The sequence below is a fragment of the Hypanus sabinus genome, chromosome 13 (assembly GCF_030144855.1).
Source record: "Hypanus sabinus isolate sHypSab1 chromosome 13, sHypSab1.hap1, whole genome shotgun sequence".
NCBI classification, from domain to species: Eukaryota; Metazoa; Chordata; class Chondrichthyes; order Myliobatiformes; family Dasyatidae; genus Hypanus; species Hypanus sabinus.
In genome coordinates, this window is record NC_082718.1 from 107,694,868 (window position 1) to 107,720,544 (window position 25,677).

The window sequence follows — 25,677 nt, forward strand, 5'->3', positions numbered from 1 at the left end:
ACTTCTCCCCTGTGTGCCTTTGGTGGATCAATTCTGCCAGTGGGGCAGGATGCAGGGAGCCCTTGTGCAGGATACCCTATAGGTTAACCACCAGGTTGGATCTGCAATAAGGAAAGCGAATGCTATGTTTCAAGAGTAATAGTGTATAAGAGTAAGGAGGTGTTGATGAGGCTCTATGGGGCACTGGTGAGTCCTCATTTGGAATACTGAGTGAAGGTTTTGGACCCTCTATCTTAGAAGGAATGCATTGATGTTGGACAGAGTTAAGAGAAGATTTACGAGGATAATTCCTGGAATGCAGGGGCTAACTTATGAGGAGTGGTTGTCCGCTCTTGGACTGTATATATTACAGTATAGAAGAATGAGAGGGGATCTCATAGAAACATTTTAAATGTTGAAACGGTTGGACAGAGTAGATGTGGAAAGGACACACAATTAGATTAACTATTTCTCCATCTATTCCTCTCTCTGGGATAGCTAGCCTTAAAGATTCATAATATTAATATTCATTATATTAATATAATATTAATTGCTTATAACTTAAATGCTTTCATCAAAATTAATTGCTTTATGACCTCAGTACATACTGTGCAACTTTCTCGGAGGGCTTCAAACTTATTGTGAATTTCATCACGGTGTGCCTGAGGAAAGAGAGAGAGCAAAAAAAAATCACAATGTAGAAGTGAGAAGACTCTTTGGACAAAGATTTCAAATAGATTTGCCAAATTAACTGCATTTAAGTCTGTTTTCCTACTGTTGTTTATGTAAATGCATTAAATACATTGGACAGAAGCAGACATTTTAGATGTTCCTTTAACGTGCTAATATGTTGCTGCACTCCAGTGACTATATAATCAAGGTATTAGTCTGTAGGTAGCATTCACATTATGATAAAGCATAAAACAGAGGTAAAAAGAATGATTCAATCTATTTTTAGGACAAAGCAGCAATTTAATCAAATCTTCCTGAAATGCAGGTGATAATTTCAGACATTGTGTACTTCTAAAGGCAGCTCTTGATAATATGCACTTCATAACATGTCGTGCCCACAGCAGTCTGCAAATAATTTACTCAGAAATTGATTGTTTCCTTGGTTACTTCACAAATGAAGGCAAACTATTTTTGTTTCCTTCCACTACACAGCTCTCTGAGAGCCCAAAAAAGCATAGCATAGTCCAAAACTATCTTCTGAAACTAAATCAAATCAGAGAATCTGCAGATGCTGGAAATCCAAGCAACACACATAACATGTTGGAGGAACTCAGCAGGCCAAGCAACATCTATGGAAAAAAGTACAGATGATGTTTCATGCCAAGTCGGGAAACATCAACTGTACTTTTTTCCATAGATGCTGCCTGGCCTGCTGAGTTCTTCCAGCATTTTGTGTGCATTTTTCTGAAACTAAATGCTCATTTAGGCAAGACAACAGAACATCTATGTTCAAAGGTTCATTTATTATCAAAGCATTTATCCATATACGGCTCTGAAATCTGCATTTCTCCAGATAGCCACAAAACTAAGAACAAAAGCAAAAGTCATTCAGAAAGAAACATCAAACCCACAACTGACCCTCAGGGATTGAATCTCTTCCTCTGCTTCAGTTGTGGTCTCCTCCAATTCTGCCTTGGCCATTTGCAGTTGGTTTTCCAGTGCAGCTTTTGTACTTTGAAGACTTCTGATCTGAGCCTCCTTCTCCTGCAGAGCCAGCTGCAACTCATTCCCCTGCTTCTTTAGCTCCAGTTTCTGCTGCTCATGCTCCAGGCTGGCCTATAGAATGCATTAAATAAAGCAAATTTGCTGCACTTATTTCAGTCCTACTGCATGGCCAAACAAGCTGAATTTGTATCACTACCAGATGGAATGTTATGTTTTAAGTTTTCAGTTTCATATATCTTTTCTTTGAACTGGTTAAAGCTTAAACAAATTGATAATTTTGTGTGAAGATAGAGTCAGTTTCGAAAATCACTAAACAATTCAGGCTTGTTATTCCACACTATTATTACAACAAATTGCATTCATGCAGTATCAGCGTTGTATGATGCCTCAAAGAATGTCACGGGAGTATTATCAAACAATTTTTTTTTTACAAGGTGTTCATGGACAAATTGTGTTCTAAGGAATATTCAAAAGAAAGGGAGAAAGATTTGGGGAATGAATTCCAAAGCAACCTCTGTCAATGATGAAGTAATTGAAATCAACAATGCTTAATAAGTCAGAATTGGAAAAGTGCATGGATTGTGTGGGATTACAATGCTAGGTTTAAAACAATTGAAAACTTTGATGAAAATTTTAATTTGACAGTGGCTTCAGTCTTCTCAAAATTTATTTGCAGGATTTTTTGCTGTCACAAATTAATAACAGAAGAGAGGGTAAAATATGTTGATGAGGCAAAGGGGCATACATGAGTACCTGATACTATGTTTTCAATGAAGCAGCCAAGTGAAATATAATACTGACATGAAAAACAGGGGCAAGGCAAAGACCATGCAGGTGGGGGCAATAACAGAAGCAAAATGAACATTCGGTTAGAATAAATAAATGTTACATTTAATTTTCTACTTCTCACTGTTTTAATGTTCTCACCTCCCTGAGTTTACTCTCGAGCTCAAGCAGCTTGTTTTTGCAGCTTTGTTCATCCTGGTTGATTTTATCCATTTGTTCCTCCAGTTTTTGGTTATGGGCATCCAGCTTCCCCGCCTGTGTCTCCAAGTAAAACTTCTGCTGCCTGAGTTCCGCAATCATTTCTTCCTGTGCTTTCCTGCCATGAAATTTAAGCGTTACATTTACGGCTGTACTCAACACTGCACAAAGCAGCTAGTTAGGCCAGTGACAATGCTTGTCCAAGAGAGCACCCTTCAAAAGACTTGCTGAAGAATTACCCAACCTTCCTTTTGTTCAAATGTTTTGTTTAGATATATGACAGCCATTTGCTCTGTGTTCTCTGACTGTAAAAACTGGTCGCCTTAAAATGTAAATGAAAACCTTTAGTATATTATTTTGGGGAATCACAAATGGGACAAACACCCACCTCTATCATCTCCAAACTGTAGCACTCATAACAATGACTTACCATGCTTCATTTTTCACTAATTGTAACCTAGCCAAAATACTGCTTCATGTATACTGTAGCATACGAACTCAGTTCAGGCATCACACCAATCTGAGTAGACCACAGTGGCTGGCAATAGACTCAACATATTGAAAATCCAAATAGTTGTCCATAAATCTTTGCTCTTGCAGTAGCATTACACTGCATATTTCCAATCAATTGGTGCAGTCCTCCCATAACAACTCCTCATCCTGTCACTGTTAGTGTTAATGGGTTAATTCTATGCCACTCAGTTAGCCACTCTCACATGGAAAAAGTTCACATATTGTACAAACAAGGTCATAAATAAAGTTCAATTGAATAGCCTGCATGCTGCCATGCTGATGTGTGCTCTGCACTCACCCTCAATATCAAACACAACGTGGTGTCAGAAGTGGTTGATCATCGATGAATTTGGGCTACGGAGCAATGGAGATCGTTGGCAAGAAAGAATTTATAGAAAAACTGTTCTTTTTTGTATATACCTATGAAAAGTATCCAAAATCTTATCCTACACTGCATATGCTAGTTGTTAACTATATGTGTATGAGCTGAGACCTTGCCAGGGTTGCTAGGTAGTGCCTTCGAGCTGCACCCAAAAGTAGATACATTGTAAGAGTCTGTGGCCATTAGCCTGCGGAAGTTCACAGAGACACAGATACAGCACAGAAGTAAGAGAAGTCAGTCAAACACTCAGGGAGAGAAAAGATGACTTTTGTAGTCTAAATAAATAAAATACTAAAAAAAAAGGAAAATGGGGCAAATACCTGCGATACATATATCTACTAACCTAATAAAACCCTTCGGAGGCATTTGATTTCTCTAAACCGGGGTACTTTTAGAGATGGCTCAGACACTTTGAGAGATATAAGATTGCACACAATCTCACTCAGTCTTCAGAAGAGCAGCAAGTAAGTACACTGATATACTGCATTGGCGACAAAGCAGATAACATCATGGGTGGATTAGGACTGACAGATGCTCAAGAAAAGGAGTAGAAAACAGTGCAGAACAAATTCCAAGAATAATTCAAAGGAAAGCAAAATATGATATATAAGAAGTAACAAGGTGCTGTCAGAAAGACTACAGAAAGAGGTGACAGGAGAGCTCGACTCAAACAAAATAGACAAGCAAAACAAATAGCAGGTAAAATGTCCAACTGCAGGAGATGTGGCTTGTCTCCATTCCATGTCAAAGAACTCTGTCGGAGACCGCCTCTGTCTGTCGATGGAGTAGCACTAATTCTGTGCTGCTCTTAGTTTTCTCTCCCTCCCCTCAGCTTAAATTTTGAATTTAAAATTTTAAATTGCTGATTCTTGAAGGGGAGTAATATGTCTGTCTACGAGAAGTGGGAAGAATCCGCATGAACCTACTGACAAAGGCAATGAAAAAGGAAAGATGCTGAAGGAAAGATCTGATGAAATGCCAGCATGGGCTGAAGCTATCATTCATACACTGAAATCATTTCAAAATCAGAATAAGGCAATTAAAGATCAACTGGAAAAGAATAATAATGAAATGAAGTTATTTATGGGAAAACTTAAAGATGTGGAAACTCAAGTTACTAAACATGAAGAGGAATTGAAGTCAACTAAGCAAAAACTGTCTGAAACAACCGCCCCTTTGGAAAAATATCGTAATAAGATTATTGATTTGGAAACTAAGTCTCCCCGAAACAACATACAAATCGTTGGATTGCAATAAGGAGCTGAAGATGGAGACTTAACGGTTTACTTTGGTAAGCTCTTTCATGATCTATTTCCGACTATTTTATCACAGCCGCCTGCTATTGAAAGAGTGCACAGGCTGTCCACTTCGAAATTTAAAGATTCAACCAGACCAAGATTTATTTTGGTTTGTTTTCATCACTTTAAAATTAAAGATCAAATAATGCGACAGGCAAGAAAACAGAGAGTTTTCAGATTCAATGAGTCTGAGCTCCGTTTTTATGAAGATTATCTGAAAGATGTAATGGAACAAAGAGCAAGATTTGCTTTGGTAATGAAACAAGCATATGATAAGAAACTGTTTCCCTCTTTGAGTTACCCAACAAGAATGAAAGTTTTTCCTCCTAATTCTTCCCCACGTACTTTCTTTGACCCAAAAGTCACGCTGAATTTTGTCCAGGCTATACCTGTCACCACCACTGACGTTACTACCGAATGAACTATCTGAAAAGCTGTATGATTATCTGTATATTACTCACATTTCGAAAAGAAGATATATGAAGGTTATTTGGATGTTTCATTGACAGATTAATAAAAGAAGAAAACCTGCTCATCATTACATCCTATTGGTTTTTTATTGGAAATAAAATATACGGTTCAAGTTTGACTGTTTAAATGGGTAATTACAAATTTGACTGAGAAAAAAGGATAAAAGGATTTGTTCCTTTTATCTAATATTTGGTTTGATGTTTTTTTTTGTTGTTTCTTAAATTACTTTCTGGTAGTTTTTTTTTCCTACCAATAGGGTTTCTTTTTAGATATATTAGTTACTATGCTATTACTAATTAATATTTTTGTAAACATAGTTCAGTTAAGTATACTATTAACTTTTTTTAATCTGTTTTATTATAGCGCCCTATAACTGAATTTAAAGTTTTCTTAGGGATTTAAAGCTAAACTTAAGATGGCGCTGGTTTTTCTCTCTAAGGGTTCTTTTTTCTGTTCAATACATGATGGAATGTAAACACTCTCCTTTGTGGAGACGTTACTGTTTTTCTTGCAAGGTCTTTTTTTTTTGTGTACTGGCTGGGGGGAGGGAGAGACGAGACCGACAGAGTGGCCCATGACTTCGCATCTATCTTAGTTCGCTTGCCTTTTTTTTTGGGCTTTTGGGAAGGTGGGTGGGTTTTTTTTCCCCATTGGGTGGTTTCAGAGCATGCATGCTTTCTAAATGGCTGTATTCTTCATCACCGCCATCTTTGATAATCCCATATTGGTATGTGTTCTGCGCATGTATAAAGTAAATTGGAATAAGATTATAGTATGGCAGTTAAATGGATTAATGTAATAAGTTGCAATGTACATGGTTGGAATCATCCTATTAAACGAAAAAAGAATTAAAATTATTAATCGATTCCAACCTGATATAATTTTTGCTCAGGAGACGCATATCAAGGCAGGAGATCAAAATAGATTTTTTCGCTAGTGGAATGGAATACAACTCCATGCTACTTCTCAGAGCAAAACTAAGGGCGAATCTATCTTTATTAAATCTAATATATTTACTCAAGAGGACATTGAATCAGATTCTAATGGTAGATTTTTAATTGTTAAAGGAGTGATTTCTAATAGAAAGGTTGTTTTGGTTAATTTGTCTGGTCCTAATTTAGATGATCCTTTTTTAAAAAAAAATATTTGCTTTACTGCCAGATTTAAATGAGTATATGTTGATAATGGGTGGGGATTTTAACTGTTGTTTAAATCCTATGATTGATAAGAGCTCAACTAATCAATGACTTTCAAATCATTCTGCATCAATTATTAACTCATTTTTGACTGACATTGGGTTGATCGAATTATGGAGGCATTTATATCCTGATAACAGAGAATATTCTTTTTTTTCCACGTTTATAAAAAATATTCAAGGATTGATTATAGTTGATCCCCGTCTTTTGCCTAACGTTAAAAACTGTGAATATGACACTATTGCTATATCTGATCATGCGCCTTTGAATTTGTCCTTTGAATTTGACGATGTCATTTTTGGCTTTCCACCATGGCGTATGTCTCAGACTTTATTGCAAAACTCTGACTTTATCAGTTTTATCGAAAGCCAGATAAAAGAATTTTTTCTTTTTAATGATATAGAAACATAGAAAATAGGTGCAGGAGTTGGCCATTCGGCCCTTCGAGCCTGCACTGCCATTCAGTATGATCATGGCTGATCATCCAACTCAGAACCATGTACCTGCTTTATCTCCATATCCCCTGATTCCTTTAGCCACAAGGGCCATATCTAACTTCCTCTTAAATATAGCCAATGAACCGGCCTCAACTGTTTCCTGTGGCAGAGAATTCCACAGATTCACCACTCTGTGTGAAGAAGTTCTTCCTCATCTCAGTCCTAAAAGGCTTCCCCTTTATCCTTAAACTGTGACCCCTCATTCTGGACTTCCCCAACATCGGAAACAATCTTCCTGCATCTAGCTTGTCCAATCCCTTTAGAATTTTATACATTTCAATAAGATCCCCCCTCAATCTTCTAAATTCCAGTGAGTATAAGCCTAGTTGATGCACTCTTTCTTCATATGAAAGTCCTGCCATCCCAGGAATCAATCTGGTGAACCTTCTCTGTACTCCATCTATGGTAAGAATGTCTTTCCTCACATTAGGGGACCAAAACTGCACACAATATTCTAGGTGCAGTCTCACCAAGGCCTTGTACAACTGCAGTAGAACCTCCCTGCTCCTGTACTCAAATCCTTTTGCTATGAATGCCAACATACCATTTGCCTTTTTCACCGCCTGCTGGCCTGCTGTACCTGCATGCCCACCTTCAATGACTGGTGTACAATGACACCCAGGTCTCGTTGCATCTCCCCTTTTCCTAATCGGCCACCATTCAGATAATCATCTGTTTTCCTGTTCTTGCAACCAAAGTGGATAACCTCACACTTATCCACATTAAATTGCATCTGCCATGAATTTGCCCACTCACTTAACCAATCCAAGTCACCCTGCATCCTCTTAGCATCCTCCTCACAGCTAACACCGCCGCCCAGCTTCGTGCCATCTGCAAACTTGGAGATGCTGCATTTAATTCCCTCGCCTAAATCATTCATATATCTTGTAAACAACTGGGGTCCCAGCACTGAGCCTTGCGGTACCCCACTAGTCACTGCCTGCCATTCTGAAAAGGTCCCGTTTACTCCCACTCTTTGCTTCCTGTCTGCCAACCAATTCTCTATCCACATCAATACCATACCCCCAATACCATGTGCTTTAAGTTTGCACACTAATCTCCTGTGTGGGACCTTGTCAAAAGCTTTTTGAAAATCTAAATATACCACATCCACTGGCTCTCCCCTATCCACTCTATTAGTTACATCTTCAAAAAATTCTATAAGATTCGTCAGACATGATTTTCCTTTCACAAATCCATGCTGACTTTCTCCGATGATTTCACTTCTTTCTAAATGTGCTGTTATCACATCTTTGATAACCGACTCTAGCATTTTCCCCACCACCGATGTCAGACTAACCGGTCTATAATTCCCCAGTTTCTCTCTCCCTCCTTTTTTAAAAAGTGGGGTTTCATTAGCCACCCTCCAATCCTCAGGAACTAATCCAGAATCTAAGGAGTTTTGAAAAATTGTCACTAATGCATCCACTATTTCTTGGGTTACTTCCTTAAGCACTCTGGGAAGCAGACCATCTGGCCCTGGGGACTTATCTTCCTTTAATCCCTTCAATTTACCTAACGCCACTTCCCTACTAACATGTATTTCCCTCAGTTCCTCCATCTCACTAGACCGGGGGTCGGCAACCTGCGGCTCCCGAGCCATTTGTGGCTCTTTCACCTCTGTGCTGCGGCTCCCTGTGGCTTTGGGAAATAATTGGTCAGTATTTAATTAAAATGTATTTTATGTTAGTTTGTTAGCTTTTGAAATGTAATTCTAAATTTGAAGATTATGGTGATCTTGTACAATCTAAGTGTGGCGACATCCGAAACGGCTCACAATTAGCCAGCATTCCGGCTAAGGGAGATAGCCTACGGGGGTTTGTGAGTACGCGTCTTTTGCAGCATCTGCGTCCATGGGGGCTGGGTTGAGAGAGGCTTAAAAGCAAGGCTGTTTAGTTCGAATAAAGCTATCTTTGACTGCAGTTTACTGACACTGCTACAACGTGTTTTTATCGCTGGCTGTCCAGACGGAAGGTGCTGAAACGCTTTGTCGCGTGTCTGGAAGAAGTGAAAACTTTCCTGGGCAGCAAAGGGCTCACCTTTCCTGAGCTGGAACAGCCAGAGTGGCTGGAAAAGCTACACTTCATGGTAGACATGACAGCGCACCTGAACACGCTGAACACAGCTCTTCAGGGGTAAGGACGTACAGCCCTGCACATGTTGGAGGATGTTTTGGCATTCGAGCGCAAGTTGACAGTGCTTGCCAGAGATTTACAGAAAGGCACTTTGTCTCACTTCCCCAATTTGAGAGAGTTCAAACAAGGTCACGACATGATAATTTCGGAGTATTTACATTCTGCAATCATCGCAATGCAAACATCGTTTGGGAAACGCTTCTGTGAGTTCAGAGAGGAAAAAAACACATTATCCTTCCCGGTCACTCCCTTAAGCATCGATCCTTCCCTACTGAATACGACTGCATTGGCAGGTGTGAGTCAACCTGATCTTGAGATGGAACTGGCCGACATAGCCGACAAAGACATATGGGTGTCCAAGTTTAGACGCTTGACAGCAGACCTTGAAGATGTTGCCCGTTCTTGCTCAGAAACACAAATGGAGTGATATTGAAAACCTTCCAAAACCGGACAAACTTGTGTTCGAAACATTTATGTAAACATTAAAAAGTATGCGCTTTGAGTCCTGTCGATCTTTGGATCCACATATGTAAGTGAGCAGGTGTTCTCCAACATGAACTTTATTAAAAACAAACATCGCGCATGCCTCACAGATGACAGCTTGCGATCCTGTGTAAAGATGAAGGTGACGTCATACAGCCCTGATGTGCAGACGCTGTGCGCTGAGGTCCAGGAGCAGAAATCCCATTAACCAAGTATGATAAATATTTTAATTGCCTATTATTTTATGTGTATTCATATTTTTTCATTGTTCAGTGAAATAGTCCTTTTATTTTTCAGGCTGACAGCTGGCTGATGTTATTTTTGGTTTGCTGCTGGCGGAAAATTTAAGTTCGGCGTTTTTCATAAATACAAGAAGGACTCAAATAGACATTGAGTATTTTACTTTAAAGTAACTTTCAACCCAACGTCTTTTTTTCGGAGTTCAAAATGTTTTTGTTGCATGCAGAAATGTAATTTCGTTTTCTCTGCAGGAGTTCATCAATTTCATAAATGCAACACATTATAGTTTGTTTATACATAGCATAAAGGCAAAAAAAACGTTGTATGCAGTGTTATTTCATTTTAAATGTCAAACGGGTTTTGCGGCTCCCAGTGTTTTCTTTTCTGTGGGAAACGGGTCCAAGTGGCTCTTTCAGTGGTAAAGGTTGCTGACCCCTGCACTAGACCCTCGGTCCCTTACTATTTCCGGAAGATTATTTATATCCTCCTTAGTGAAGACAGAACCAAAGTAGTTATTCATTTGGTCTGCCATGTCTTTGTTCCCTATGATCAATTCACCTATTTCTGACTGTAAAGGACCTACATTTGTCTTGACCAAGCTTTTTCTTTTCATTTATCTATAAAAGCTTTTACAGTCAGTTTTTATGTTTCCTGCCAGCTTTCTCTCATACTCTTTTTTCCCTTTCCTAATTAAGCCCTTTGTCCTCCTCTGCTGGTCTCTGAATTTCTCCCAGTCCTCAGGTGTGCCGCTTTTCTTTGCTAATTTATATGTTTCTTCTTTGGACTTGATATTATCCCTAATTTCCCTTGTCAGCCATGGGTGCACTACCTTCCCTGGTTTATACCTCCATATAGGAGGTATGTCTAAATTAATTATATGGAATACATTCAAAGCATTTTTACATGGTCAGATTATTTCTTATTCAACTAAACTTAAAAAACAGACTAAAGCAGAATTAGATAAAATTTCAAAACAAATTAAAGATTTAGATAATATCTATGCGACTTCCCCTAATATTGACTTATTTTAAAAAAGGGTGGAACTTCAATCACAATATAACCTATTATTAATTCATCCAATTGAAGGTTATCTACTTAAGTTAAAGAGCTAATTTTATATGTTTGGAGATAAAAATAATAAACTACTTTCATCTCAATTAAAACCAGCTGGAGCCAAGAGGCAAATTTTGAAAACTTGTAGAAAAGATGGTACCCTGGCTCAAGATTATGAAGAAATTAATAAGATTTTTCAAGATTTTTATACTGAACTTTATAAATCTCAATGTCCAGTAGACTTTTCTGAAATGAATGCTCTTTTTTTTTACAAAAGATTGCTTTTCCTAAAATTTCTGCTGAAGATCAAAGAACTCTTGATGCCAAAATTACTGAATCCAAAATTCATAAAGCTATTTTCTCAATGCAATCTGGTAAGGCCCCGGGACTTGATGGTTATCCTGTAGAATTTTATTTAAAAATTTGGAAAATTGCTTTCTCCATATATGTTGGAGATGTTTAAAGCATCTTTTGTGAAAAGTGATTTACCCTCACTTCTTATGAAGCTTCTATTTCTTTAATTCTCAAAAAGGATAAAGATCTTGCTGATTGTGCCTCATACAGACCTATTTCATTAATGAATGTTGATGCTAAGATTCTCTCAAGATAATGGCCAATCAGTTGGAGAGTATTTTGGGTAAAATCATTTTTGAAGATCAAGCAGGCTTTATAAAGGTTCGTCACTCTTTCTCAAATGTTTGGAGGTTATTTAACATTATATATTCACCTTCTTCTAAAACTCCACAAAGCGCTATATCTTTGAATGCTGAAAAAGCATTTGATTGAGTCGAATGGAAATATTTATTTAATGTTTTAGAAAAATTTGATTTTGGTATCAATTTTTATAATTGGATTAAAATGATATATAAAGCTCCTATTGCTACTGTTGTCACTAATAACTGTAGGTCTCCTTTTTTCCAGCTATCACGAGGGACAAGACAATGCTGTCCATTAAGTCCTTTAGTATTTAACTTAATATTAGAACCCCTTGCTATTGCTCTTCGTGAAACTGAAAATATATATATATCTAAGCCTGAAAAATCTATTCCTGCTTTGCTTAAATTATTTGACAAATTTGGAGACTTTTCAGGATATAAAATAAATTTTAGTAAAAGTGAATTACTTCCTTTAAATGAATCTGTCTCTATATAAGATAATATTCCTTTTAAAGTTACAGATTCTTTTAGATATTTAGGTGTTATAATTACTAAAAAATATAAGGATCTTTAGAAAGCCAATTTTCCTCCTTTAATGGACTCAATGAAGTATTCCTTTAGTAGATTGAGCCCACTTACATTTTCACTTGTTGGTCGTATTCATCTAGTTAAAATGATGATTTTACCAAAAATTTTTTATTTATTTCAGAATATTCCTGTTTTATTGACTAAGAAGTTTTTTGATCGGATTGATTCCATTATTCTATCTTTTATTTGGGATAATAAAAGACCAATAATTGGTAAATATCATTTGCAAAAGTTGAAAAAGGACGGAGGTCTCGCTTTGCCTAATCTAAGAATGTATTATTGGACTGTTAATTTGCAGTATATGTCCTTTTGGTTATATTGGGGTGATAGGAATGATCGGCCAATTTGGGTAGACCTGGACCTGAGAGGTGTGAAACAGTTTTATTTAAATTCGTTATTAGGAGTTGCTCTACCTATACAATTTGCTAAAGTTGCTCATTTAAACCTATATCCTGTGGTTAAACACTCTTTACAAATTTGGATCCAGTTCCGCAATTTTTTTAATCTTAAAAAATTTAAATTTTGTAGTATAATTTATCGTAATTACTTTTTTAAACTTTCTTGGAGTGATCCAATTTTTTTTACTTTGGGAAAATAAAGGTATTAATTCTTTTTTGGATTTATTTAAAGAAGGCAGATTGATGTCTTTTGAACAATTAGTCGATAAGTATTCTCTCTCATATTCACACTTCTTACAATATCTTCAAGTTAGACATTTTTTACAAAAATATTTGAGTAATTTTCCTTACATATTGGAGGCTGACTTGTTAGATACTATTATGAATATGAACCCTTCGTTGAAAGGTTCTATTGGAAGAATTTATGATTTATTATTACAATGGGATAAGCGTCCTTTACTTAAGATTAAACAGGATTGGGAGAAGGAACTCAATTTGACTTTCATATGGGAAGATTGGACACGGATTCTGAAGCTGGTTAACTCTTCTTCGATCTGTGCTAGTCATTCACTGATTCAATTTAAAATTGTACATCGTTACCATTTGACGAAGGAGAGACTTTCTAAAATATTTCCCAATGTTGAGAAGTATTGTGATAGATGTAAAACTGAGATAGCTACACTGACACATATGTTCGGGTCATGTTTTATATAAAACAGTTTTGGAAGTCAGCCTTCTTGACAATTTCTAAAGCAATCAGAATCAATTTACAACCTAATAAATTGACTGTGCTTTTTGGATAAATTCCTCAAAATATCCATAGTATTTCTATGTCTGACCAACATGTTATTGCGTTTGTTACATTGATATCTAGGAGGGCCATCTTGTTGAAATGGAAGGATCTATCAGCTCCTACCTTGTCACAATGGTTCTCTCAAGTGATGTTGTGTCTTAGCTTGGAGAAAATTAGAAGTCGAACCTTTGAACCTTTATTTGATTTTGAGAAGAGATGGGGCTCATTTGCTCGTTACTATCATTTCCATTAACTGATAGATTTCCTCCACAATCTAAATGTAATTTTTTTTTTTATTTATCTTTTTTTTTCTTGTTGGGAGTTTTATATTTATTTTTAGAAGCTTTTTGTATGACGCGTGGCTCCAGGGTTGTACCTCCAATGGGTTTCTTTTTTTTTTCCTTCACTTTTCTTGCTTAGTAGGGTTTTTTTTTTAAATTCACAACATTTTCAATCCTTAATATAATTTCCTCTTTTATGAGGCATTGTAAGTGTTGTTACTTTGATGTACTTGTGCTATTTTTGAATAATAATAATAATAATAAAGATTTGAAAAGAAAGAACTCTGTCCAGCAAAAGAAGTGAAATACCACTAATGCTATAGAGTTGGCCATTATAAAAGCCAGTGTCACTCAAAAACAGTTCTTCAGGAAGTCAAAGAAGACCATGATTCAGCTTTCTTTGGCATTCTAGATTCAAATAAACAAACCTGGTGTACTAAGGTTCTGTTGCAAAATGAGGCAGTGATGTTCAAAATGGACACTGGGGCAGATACCACACCATCCCTGAATGCCTGTTCACAAAACTGGCGAAGAAAACAAGCATTTCGCTAAACACAACAAAGAATGTACTCATAGGGCCAGGGAAACATAAGAACGATATTGTAAAGCAATATAAAGTGTGCAGAAAACTGTACAGGCTTGTCTGACTTCCCGGGCGGTCAGTTACCATGGGGGTCTTGGTGGGCGCAATTGATCAAGGCACTAGCTCCACTCGGTTCATGGTGAGTACACAGCATCACCTCACTCCAGCGCCGAGGGCAGCCTGCGGGTTGGGCTCACCTTGCTTGCAGGGCAGTTCCGCCATGGTGTATGCACTGCTGCTATCAGGTCGTATTCAGTGCAACTTCTCTTGGTGTGCGAATCCAAGATTTGCAAGTGCCCAGAAAGTGTCATGTCTCGTATGCCACCGCCAGCGAGAGTGAGACATTATACCATACCATATTGTTACATTTGGCAGAAGCATATTGTTTGGTTATGTTGGAACTAACGTTAATCTGAATAAACTGCAGAAAAAAAAACTGTACAAAAATTATGCTGAACCCCTCTCTCCCACAGAATTCTCAGACTTTCCATGGCAAATTGTAGGAGCAGACATTTTCAAGCTGAAAAGAGGCAAATATTTTCTACTGACAGAGTGTTGAAGTGTCCAAGCTGTGCTGTGCTCACCATGGAATACCATAGACATTTGTGTCGGACAACAGTCAGCTCCTCATAATTCAAAGCCTCTGCAAGGGAATACGAGTTCAAACACCAGATAAGCAGTCCACAGTACCCACAGGCAAATGGAGAAACAGGAAGAGCAGTGCAAACTGTTAAGACTCTCCTACTGAAGGCAAAAGACCCCTAACAAAGCACTGTTAGGCTATTGCTCCACACCTCTTGCGAATGGCTACAGTCCATCAGAGCTATCAATGGGCTGGGAACATGCCTACCCATTCTTCCTTCCCTTTTCCAACCTCAGACTAGACTTAGACAAAGTGAGAAGTTTTGAGACAATACAGTGTGTGATAACGTAGAGCATGGATGATCTCAGGCACAGACCGATCTTTGTCGCAACTCAGAGGAGTGGTGAAGCTGTTTGGGCTTCAAAATCGTTTGTGATCAAAACATCACAAGGTGAAATCAGGCGGAACAGGTGTGCCCTAGTGGACCTTCAAAGTCCACAAAAGGTAAAGAAAGAAATAGAGTGGGCTGATCCTTACGATGAGGATCACTTTATGAGATGGAAGCACCAGTTCAAGAATCTCTATCCACTCCAACATTTCCAGGAATCTATACCAGATATAGTCCTTTATCTGTCTCACCACAGAGATATACTTCATAGCCTAATAGCTTAGGGCAAGTGAGTAAAGAGGCAGGATAATCCTCTCATTTTGCTGGAGTGTTCAGGTAGTATACTCTGACCTCCATTAGATTTAGTGTTTTTCTTTTAAGAGTTTTCATATTGAAAACATTTCACAAAATGAATTTGCTCTTAAAAATGGAATCATTGAAAAAAGGAAGGAAACAAAGAGAGATATCATTGAAACAAAGAGAAAGACAGATATAATATTGATAATTCTTGTTTTACGCTTATATAAGCATAAGTTATGTGCTCTGGGTAAAGAAAACTGAATCACTCAATTTCACTGACTGCAATTTCAATGCAGTTCCATGAGTGGTAAACAATGAGACTGGATCTCATGAAAAGATTTTAAGAAGAGATAAAGTCAGTGAAGAAGGAAGTATAAGGAAATCATAGACTGACCATTGTACTGATGTCCATTGCAATTCCATTGATTTCCACAGCACCCCAGAATCATAATTTATTGCAAATATTTTTTAGTTCTGTTGAAAACTCACTTAAATCATTGGTTTTAAATCTGTTTTCTCTACACTGTTGTTGCCTCGGCTGCTGAGTATTTAAGCTATTTTCTTTATTAAAATTCTATTTTCATTACTCCTTTCTGTTAAATCATTATCATCTTATCATTATGTAGACAATGATGTAAATTGTAGAAGCAAATTGTTTGTACCAACAGCAAAAGGTTTGTTTGTACCAAACAGCAAATATATCAGGTTAAAAAAACTATTTAGCAGAATAACCCAGTGTTTCACCGCATTACAAGTTCTGAAAAGTTCATCTAATGCATTAATCTAACACTGTTTTCATTTTCACTATTAGTCACACTAATTCTTGTGAAACTGGGAATTTCTAGTGGGTTGTTGTTGTCAGTCAATGCCTCATTTACTGTTTGAAAGCAACTAAATGTCAAATGTGTTTATTGCAATGTGGGATTCCGGTGTTTTTTTTAAAAGAATACTTTTTGCAATTTTGCCCTTTTTTAATTAGATCTATTTCAGAGGCTAATTGAAGAATTCACCGCATCATTACAAGACTTCCTGTGATTTCACCAGTTTCTTTAGCAATCAAACACAATGATTTTTGTTTTACCAGTACAGCTGTAAGCATCTGCTGCTTCCATTAGTTAAATTGTGCTGAGAGGAACCCAATCTCATTCCATGCAAGATTCTTACTGAAGTAAAGGTCATCACCTTTAATTAGTCTGTATTTGAATTTAGGTGGTTAAACACCAAAGGGTTCTAGTTCCTCTCACCTAACAGATATGCTTTTCTTCTTTCTTTATCTTCCTTTGCCCTTTGTTTACATCACTATAAAGCAGACAGTTGCAAGAAAAATGAGGTTGTGATAGTAGGCAAATTTAACTTTCCACATACTGACTGACTTCTATACTGTAAAAAGAATGGATGGGATAGCTTGTCAAATGCTTTCTGGAATGTTTCCTTAATCAGTACCTAGAGCTCCCCATACTGGATCTCCTCTTATGAAATGAGAAAGGGCAGGTAATAGAAGTATGTGCAGGGGAACACTTTGGATCTAGTGATCATAATTCTTCTGAAGGATAGGAATGGCCCTCGGGTTGGACTCTAAGTTGGAAAAAAGTCAATTTTGAAGGTTTCAGAAGGGATCTGGCAGGCGTAGTTTGGATAAATTGTTTTCCAGCAAATGGATGCTTGGTAAGTGAGAAGCCTTCAAAAAAGCAATATTGAGACTACAGAATTTGACAGTTCCTGTTAGCACAAAAGGCAAGGTTAAAAGGCTTAGGGAATCTTAGTTTTAGAGGGATATTGAGGCCACAGTTAAGAAGAAGATATTAGATATAGGCAGTTAGGATCAAGTGAGATATTAGAATGCAAGAAATGGAAGAAACATTTAAGAGAGAAATCAGGAGGCCTAAAAGAGGACATGAAGTTGCTCTGGCATACAAGGTGAAAAATAATCCCAAAACCTTCTATAAATCCATTGAATGCAAAGGACAAAATTAGTTTTCTTGAACATCAGTTTGATCATCTATGCATGGAGCTGATACAGATGGAGGAGATCTTAAATTAACTTTTTGCATCTGTATTTACTTGGGAGACAGACACAGGGTCTATGGAACTGAGGCTAAAGAGTTTTGAGGTCAAGGACCATATCCAGGTTACAGAAGAGGAGGTGCTTGCTACCTTGAGATCAATTATGGTGAAAAAATCCCCAAACCTGACGAGGTGTTCCCTCAAACCTTCCGAGAAGCTAGTGCAGGAATTTCAGGGGCCTTGGCAGATATTTAAAATGTCCTTAACCACAAGCGAGGTGTTGGAGGACTGAAGTATCGCCAGTGTTGTTCCTTTGTCCCAATACAACCGGCCTGGGTTCAATTCCCACCACTACCTGTGAGGAGTTTGTACATTCTCCCTGTGACCAAGTTGGCTTCCTCCCAGAGTTCAAAGACATACTAGTTGGTAGGTTAATTGTTCATTGCAAATTGTCCCATAATTATGCTAGGATTAAATCAGAGGATTGCTGGGCGGCTTGTCTTGTAGAGCCAGAAGGGAGGGATGGAGGAAGGGCTGGATGGATGGATAGTTCCTTGAAAGTGGCACAAGTAGTCGATAATAGGTCATAAAAAGACCTTTTGGAATATTGGCCTTCATAAGTTAGAGCACTGAGCATAGGAATTGGGATGTTACGTTGAAGTTGTACAAGACATTGAAAGGGCTGAATTTGTAGTATTGTGTGCAGTTTTCGTCACCTACCAATAGGAAAGATATCAATAAGCTTGAAAGCCTGCAGAGAAAATTTATAAGGGCATTGCTGGGTCTTGAGGACCTGAGTTGTAGGGAAAGGTTGAATAGCTTCGGACTTTATTTCCTGGAGCATAGGATAATGAGGGGAGGTCTTTTAGATAGTTATAAAGTTATGAGGGGTATATATAGGGTAAATACATACAGGTGTATTCCCCTGAGGTTGCATGAGACTAGAACTAGAGATCATAGGCTTAGGGAGAAAGGTAAAATATCTAAGGCAAACCTGAAGGGGGACTTCTTCAGTCAAAGAATGGTGCAAGTGTGGAGTAAACTGCCAGTAGACATGATAGCTGCAGATTCAATTGCATCATTTAGTTTGGGTAGTTACATGGATAAGAGGGGATGGATGGCTATGGTTCAGGTGTGGATAGATGGATTTAGGCAGGGAAACATTCTAAATGGGCTGAAGGACCCACTTCTGTGCTGTGCTGCTCTGTGACTATAAATCTATTTTATCTTATGCTTATTCCACAACTTTCCTGGCAGGTTTAACCCTATATATGGATTTCATGTGTATGGTGTTAGAAGACAGTATTTATAAAAAAAACAATGTCAGGAAGTTTGATAAACTAAGAGCTTGCCAATTGCTAATCCAATCATCTCTATATTATTGTATTTAATGGAAAGATTTTGTCACAATACTACGAAGTCCGACACTCACATGCTTCTCTGAGTAAAGATGCTGCTGTTTGCTGCAAGTTTGTTTGCTTCAGAGAGCTCTGCTACCCTCTGTTCCAGAGACTTAATTTGGGAATCCATGGCATTTATTGTCTGTAATATAATGTTCACCACATCAGATTAAAATACAGTTCAAAACACCAGGGATCAGGCAAAAACTCAATGAGCAAAATGTAGCTTATCATTGGAGCTGCGGATTTCTGATGTAAACTTTACACCAAAACAAATTCTTCATAAAATACAGGCCACCACTCCCCCACGTTAGGCTGGGGGTGAATGTAGTACTCCTAGAAAACAGCCTATAACTTGATTTTCCATAATGTGAAGTGCATCTTGCATCAGGAAATACAATTTTTTTAAAAACTGTGTTTACTTTTCTCCCCCCACATAAATTATGTGCAACCAAGTTTATTCCATCTTTCAAATATTACAAACCCCATTTCCAGAAAAGTTGGGATATTTTCCAAAATGCAATAAAAACAAAAATCGATGATATATTAATTCACGTGAACCTTTATTTAACTGACAAAAGTACAAAGAAAAGATTTGCAATAGTTTTACTGACCAACTTAATTGTATTTTGTAAATATACACAAATTTAGAATTTGATGGCTGCAACACACTCAACAAAAGTTGGGACAGAGGCATGTTTACCATTGTGTTACATCACCTTTCCTTTTAATAACACTTTTTAATCGTTTTGGAACTAAGGATACGAATTGTAGTAGATTTGCAATTGGAAATTTTGTCCATTCTTGCTTGATATAAGACTTCAGCTGCTCAACAGTCCGTGGTCTCCGTTGTCTGATTCTCCTCTTCATGATGCACCATACATTTTCAACAGGAGATAGATCTGGACTGGCAGCTGGCCAGTCAAGCACACGCACTCTGTGTCTACAAAGCCATGCTATTATAGCCCATGCAGAATGTGATCTGGCATTGTCCTACTGAAATAAGCATGGACGTCCCAGGAAGAGACGTCGCCTTAATGGCAACATATGTCTCTCTAAAATCCTAATATACGCCTCAGAGTCAATGGTACCTTCACATACATGCAACTCACCCATGCCGTGGGCACTGATGCACCCCCATACCATCACAGATGCTGGCTTTTTCACCTTTCGCTGATAACAATCAGGATGGTTGTTTTCATCTTTGGCACGGAGAACTTGACGCCCGTTTTTTCTGAAAACTAGCTGAAATGTGGACTCATTTGTCCACAGCACACAGTTCCACAGTCTTTCGATCCATCTGAGATGAACTTGGGCCCAGAGAACTTGCCGGTGTTTCTGCATAGTATGGCTTCCTCCTTGCGTAATACAGTTTCAAGTTGCATTTCTGGATGCAGCGACGGACTGTTAAGTGACAATGGTTTTCCGAAGTACTCCCGAGCCCAGGTGGCTATAATTGTCACAGTAGCATGACGGTTTCTTAGGCAGTGCCGCCTGAGGGCTTGAAGATCACGCACATTCAACAGTGGTTTCCGACCTTGCCCTTTACACACTGAGATGTCTCTGAATTCTCTGAATCTTTTCACAATATTATGTACTGTAGATGTTGAAAGATCTAAATTCTCTGCAATCTTGCGTTGGGAAATGTTTCTTTTGAACTGACTAACAATTCTCTTACGAATTTTGGCACAAAGGGGTGAGCCACGACCCATCCTTGCTTGCAAAGACTGAGCCTTTGATGGACGCTACTTTTATACCCAAGTCATGATACCTCTCCTGCTACCAATTAGCCTGTTTAATGTGGAGTCTTCCAAACCGCTGTTAATTGAATATTCTGTGTACTTTTCAATCTTATTTTAACTTTGTCCCAACTTTTGTTGAGTGTGTTGCAGCCAACAAATTCTAAATTTGTGTATATTTACAAAATACAATTAAGTTGGTCAGTAAAACTATTGAAAATCTTTTCTTATATTTAATATAAGAATTTATTTAATTCACATTAAATAAAGGTTCACGTGAATTAACATATCACAGATTTTTGTTTTTATTGCATTTTGGAAAATATCCCAACTTTTCTGGAAATGGGGTTTGTAGGTAGTGCTTGTGAATTCTCTAAAGGTGATTTTCCATAACCAAAATGGCCATAATGCATGGGTTGTCTGTAAAACTAATTTTCACACTAAATTCATGGTCACTGTTTTCAATCAGAGCTGGGTCTTTCACTCCTCTTGGGCCCAACATAAAAGTTAATTTATCACATACCGCTTTCTGATCATCAATCAATTTGCACTTATTACGCAAATCTTCCTCATGCCTAAGACGACAATCTTCTAATGATTCCTTGGTTGCAATGCCCATCTTCACTTGTGCTTCCATAACCTGAGAAAGAACGAGTCAAAAATGAATAGAAGGCAGGTTGTTTTCTGAAAACAATACTGTTCAGGAGTTGGGGAGAAAAGATTCAACAAATTCTTTTGCCCACCACTTTCATTGCGCCCACTTCAACTATTTAAGCACACTAGTTCCACCTCATGTACTTGCTGGGCGTGTGAATGCCAGGGAAAGATGTTAAAAATAATTAGGAGAAAGTATAAAACAATTACTCCTCATGCAGAACATTTTTTTAACCAGGTCTGATGATTACTTCTGCCTAATTCCTGTAAAAGAGAATAGTTCATTGCAATTTACAGCTATGACAAGAGAATCAAATGTTCTTATTTAGTTTTTGACTTTTACCTTCATTTTATCCTCGTAAAGTTGCTCTTTCTGTCGAAGGTTGGTTTCCATACGCTGTGCTGTTGCTTGGGCTTCACACCAATTCTCCTCCAATTCCTGGATGAGGAAAGAAAGTAGAATAATGTAAGTGCATAATAAATAGGCATTTGTACATTTTTTCATAAGATCCCATCTATTGTCAGGTAACATTTCAGGATGTTTATGGAACTAAGATCAGCTATTACCATTACTCCTGCCAGTGGACATGAGGTACAGGATCCTTAGGTACCAAACCACCAAATTCAGGAATAGTAATTACCCTACAAACATTAGGCTCCTGAAATTGGTGTGAATAACTTTAATCACCATTACTCTGAACTGACTCTATGATCTAACGACTCAATTTCAAAGACTCTTTACAACTCATATACAAAGCATCAAAATTTTTTGTTTGCAATTTGCCTTCTTTTGCATTTTGGTTGTTTGTCAGTCTTCATCTGTTGTTGGTAACATTAATGTACTTTGATTATAAATTTACTTTGAACTTTATTACCCAGTTCTCTGTACTAACAAGCATCAGCCATCAAACCTTACACAGAAAAAATCCATTTTGTATTCTGCATGTAGCATCAAACTAACCAGTAAGAATCTCCTCTGTGTAATCTCCTCATAAAATGTTCTCAAAATCTTCATGCAGAACAGTTTCAGGTTGCCATCTTCAGTGTGACCAGCTTTATCCACTAGATTTTTTTTACATATTGCATGGTGATCACTTGCCATTTTTGCCCCACATATTCTTCTTAATGCCTCTTCATTTAGGAATGTGTCTCAAATTTACAGTTCCAGTTAACTCCATTAGGCAGACTATGCCTCAAATTAACTCTAGAAACCTAAATGCCCAAGTAATTGAGAATGTTATTACAAACAAGAGAAAATCTGCACATGCTGAAAATCCAAGCAACACACTCAAAATATTGCAGGAACTCACAGGCCAGGCAGCATCAATGGAAAGAGTAGAGTTGACATTTCAAGCCGAGACCCTTCAGTAGGATGGGGTCCCCTGTTGAAGTGTCTTGGCCTGAAACATCGACTGTACTCTTTTCCATAGATGCTGCCTGGCCTGCTGAGTTTCTCCAGCATTTTGAGAACATTAATTATCTTATCTATAACAAACATCCTTACTTTATCTTCTAAACTTACTTCTGCTAATTTTAGATGGATTATGTTTTCACAATACAAAAAAAAGTAATCTAACACTTTGCACTAAGCACATATCCACTTCAGCATTAAGAAGCACCCCAATCTTATGCAGCATTGCATGAACCACCAATGATGAAACCTATTCTCTGAACTCAATTCAATCTCTTGCTCTCATATTTTCACTCATCCTCAACAACATATCTTTTGCCAGTGTAAAACCCCTGCACCCCTGCAGTATTACTACTGTGGGAATAGGATTGAATCATTATCAGACCACTGTCATATGTCCTGAGAGTGATCAGTTAAACAGCTAAGGGATACTTCTGAGTAGGTGAGGAAGAGATCAAGTTAGAGTTCTCCGAAAAATTAATGTGACTGAAGATAGAATGAATAATTTCAAGAATCCCTCTTCCTTCTCTACTTAAGTAAGTTACTCTTCCCCTGCACTGTTGTTCTGATTCTAACAATATAAACTAATTACACATACCAGGATTTTCTGAGCCATTTGCTGTATCTGCTGAGATTTTGTCTGCAAATCTTCCTTCAGTTTGTTTTCTCTGCGCTCCACCATCTCAAGTCGTTTCACTTGGTTCTCCAGGGATTTACGGCGTTCCTTCAATTATCAACACACCAGAAATTTCTATTGACTCTACCGCAATGTTATGAGTATTAGCACACTAGTACATTACATACTGAGATAAGTGACCACTTGCCAAACTTCTTGACTCAAATTAAAACTATGTTAAATGCATATAATCGATGACAATAACATGGAAATTTCAGTGCTATTAATATCTTTAAACCATTAAGGAAGTGTCCGCACATCACACCATATGATTATATTTCCATGGCTTAACAAATCCTCTACAATTAAATACATTATAGCTACTGTCATTTTGTAACAAAGTCTTCTCATATCTGTGTTTCCAAAGAACACTAAACTCTGTACAGTAAAATTATAAAGGAGTGTATTACAGTTAATACTGAGATGCTTAATCAGTTGATTTTCCTTTCCGAGCAACAGCCTAATACAAGATTGAGAGAAAAATGGCAGTTACATGGCACATATCAAAACCTCATAATATATCCAAGTGCTTTACAGTCAACAATGTACTTCTGAAATTTAGACATTCTGTAACAAGTTCTACTCTATCAGAAACACCCAACATGTATTCTTCACCGGTTTAGAGTTTTTGGGGTGGGGGTGAGGTGTGTTGTGGTGTAAGGGAGGTAGTGAGTGCTAGGCAGGCAATTTTGGAGCACAGGCCCAAAAAGGTGAATAAATGAGAGAATGCACAAGGGAACAGTCTTGGAGATGGAGAACAGCATTGAAACTGAATTGGTGATGTATTACTTGATCATTTATGACTTTGGCTTGAGCTTTTTCTCTGCCATGGCAAAAACCTGTTTGCTGAGGTTCAATAAGCAGTTGTAAGAATTGTGAAGTAATGCAGGAGGTAACACCTTCAAGGCCTTTTGAAAGAAAAGGAGGAGTAGAGAAGGGAAGAAATTTGCAAAGGCAGAGGTGTCAATCGATAAGAGGTGGGAAGGGTTTTAATGATGCATCTGAGATATGGAACAACTTATACAAGTGTTACATTGGGTTTGTGGAAACAAGTGCTATAATGGAGCTTAGAATGACACAGCAAATGACGGTTGCAGACATTTTTAATGATGTACAAATATAACATTAGCTAAGGAATAACTCTTGAAATCATGCAAGATTACCACTTCCACAGTTATGTGTTCCTGTTCTACATACATATTGGACTAACCAAACAGTAACAATATTGTGGGGGAGAAATTCCTGAATTGTATATGGGATAGCATTCTGGTCCCATATATTAGAGTCTTACAACACAGAAATGGGTCTTTCCATCTATCATGTCCATACTAACTATTTTGTCCATCTAATCATTTTGACATGCACAAAGTCTACATACTTCTATGTTTGAGTATTTGTCCCTTTCTAAATGTCTCTTAATCAAAGTGCTAGTATCTGAGTCTACCACCTTTCCTAGCAATGAAATCCACTGTGTAAAAAGAACTTAAAAGGGCTTACATGAGGAAATCTGCTGATGCTAGAAATTTAAGCAACACACGGAAAATGCTGGTGGAACACAGCAGGCCAGGCAGCATCTATAGGGAGAAGAACTGTCGACGTTTCAAGACCCTTCGTCAGGACTAAAGGACTTGGGAAGGATGATGGAGTCTAAAGCAACTCCTTTGCTTGCATCTTCAGAGACAGCTCTATTTTTATCTCTAATATCTTTATTTTTCCCTTTCAAGATTCTTTTGAACCCTGGAATTACTTGCAGGCTTTGATTCTTTGTGGGTATGGGATCTGTTCTCGGGGTTCCACAACTGGTGGTTATTCGACATGCCAAGGGTTTGGCCTGAGAGCCTCGATCATGTTTGGAAGCCTAAGATCTCGGGGCTCTGGAGACAGGCAGATTAAGGGTTGGTGTCATGGCAGGAGACGTGTGTCGTCGGGGAGGCTGGAAAATCTTTCGCTGTGAGCCTGAGGACCCAAGGTTTTTGCGACCTTTGGACACAGAGCTCGAGAAAAGTGAAACAGACTTTTAACATCGTAAACCAGCGGGTTGTTGTTATGTCTCCCACTCACTGTGAAAATGGGGGACACCTCCTTCTCCCTTGCCAGAAAGAGAGAGAAGCTTTGGTCTGTGTCTTTGCTATTGCTTAGCACATGCTTGGGCTTGGTGATAGTACCGATGCGTGTATTTTTTGCTGGTGGGGAGAGGGGGGAATCGTTCCTCACTGCCACTTACGTGCGGTGGGGGAGCTGGGGGGGACTTTGGGGTTCTCACATATAACTGTCATTCATTCTTTGGAGCACTTCTTTGTTTTTGTGGATGTTTG

The 25,677-nt window shown here is 37.9% G+C and overlaps 2 protein-coding genes across 2 annotated transcripts in view; one reads left to right on the top strand and one right to left on the bottom strand.

Moving 5' to 3' along the window:
• The window catches only part of LOC132404267 (uncharacterized), a 504,471-nt gene that overhangs the window by 173,346 nt on the left and 305,448 nt on the right, over positions 1–25,677 (top strand). The gene's annotated exons all lie outside the window — the stretch shown is intronic.
• Positions 1–25,677, bottom strand: part of LOC132404262 (citron Rho-interacting kinase-like) — a 222,604-nt gene that overhangs the window by 78,262 nt on the left and 118,665 nt on the right. Inside the window, exons 18-24 of the mRNA XM_059988396.1 lie at positions 23,285–23,410; positions 21,619–21,714; positions 21,145–21,261; positions 18,915–19,024; positions 2,584–2,758; positions 1,570–1,767; positions 588–641 (exon numbers count right to left, since the gene is read on the bottom strand). Coding sequence (XP_059844379.1) covers positions 588–641; positions 1,570–1,767; positions 2,584–2,758; positions 18,915–19,024; positions 21,145–21,261; positions 21,619–21,714; positions 23,285–23,410 — 876 coding nt within the window. The remainder of the gene's footprint in view (positions 1–587; positions 642–1,569; positions 1,768–2,583; positions 2,759–18,914; positions 19,025–21,144; positions 21,262–21,618; positions 21,715–23,284; positions 23,411–25,677) is intronic.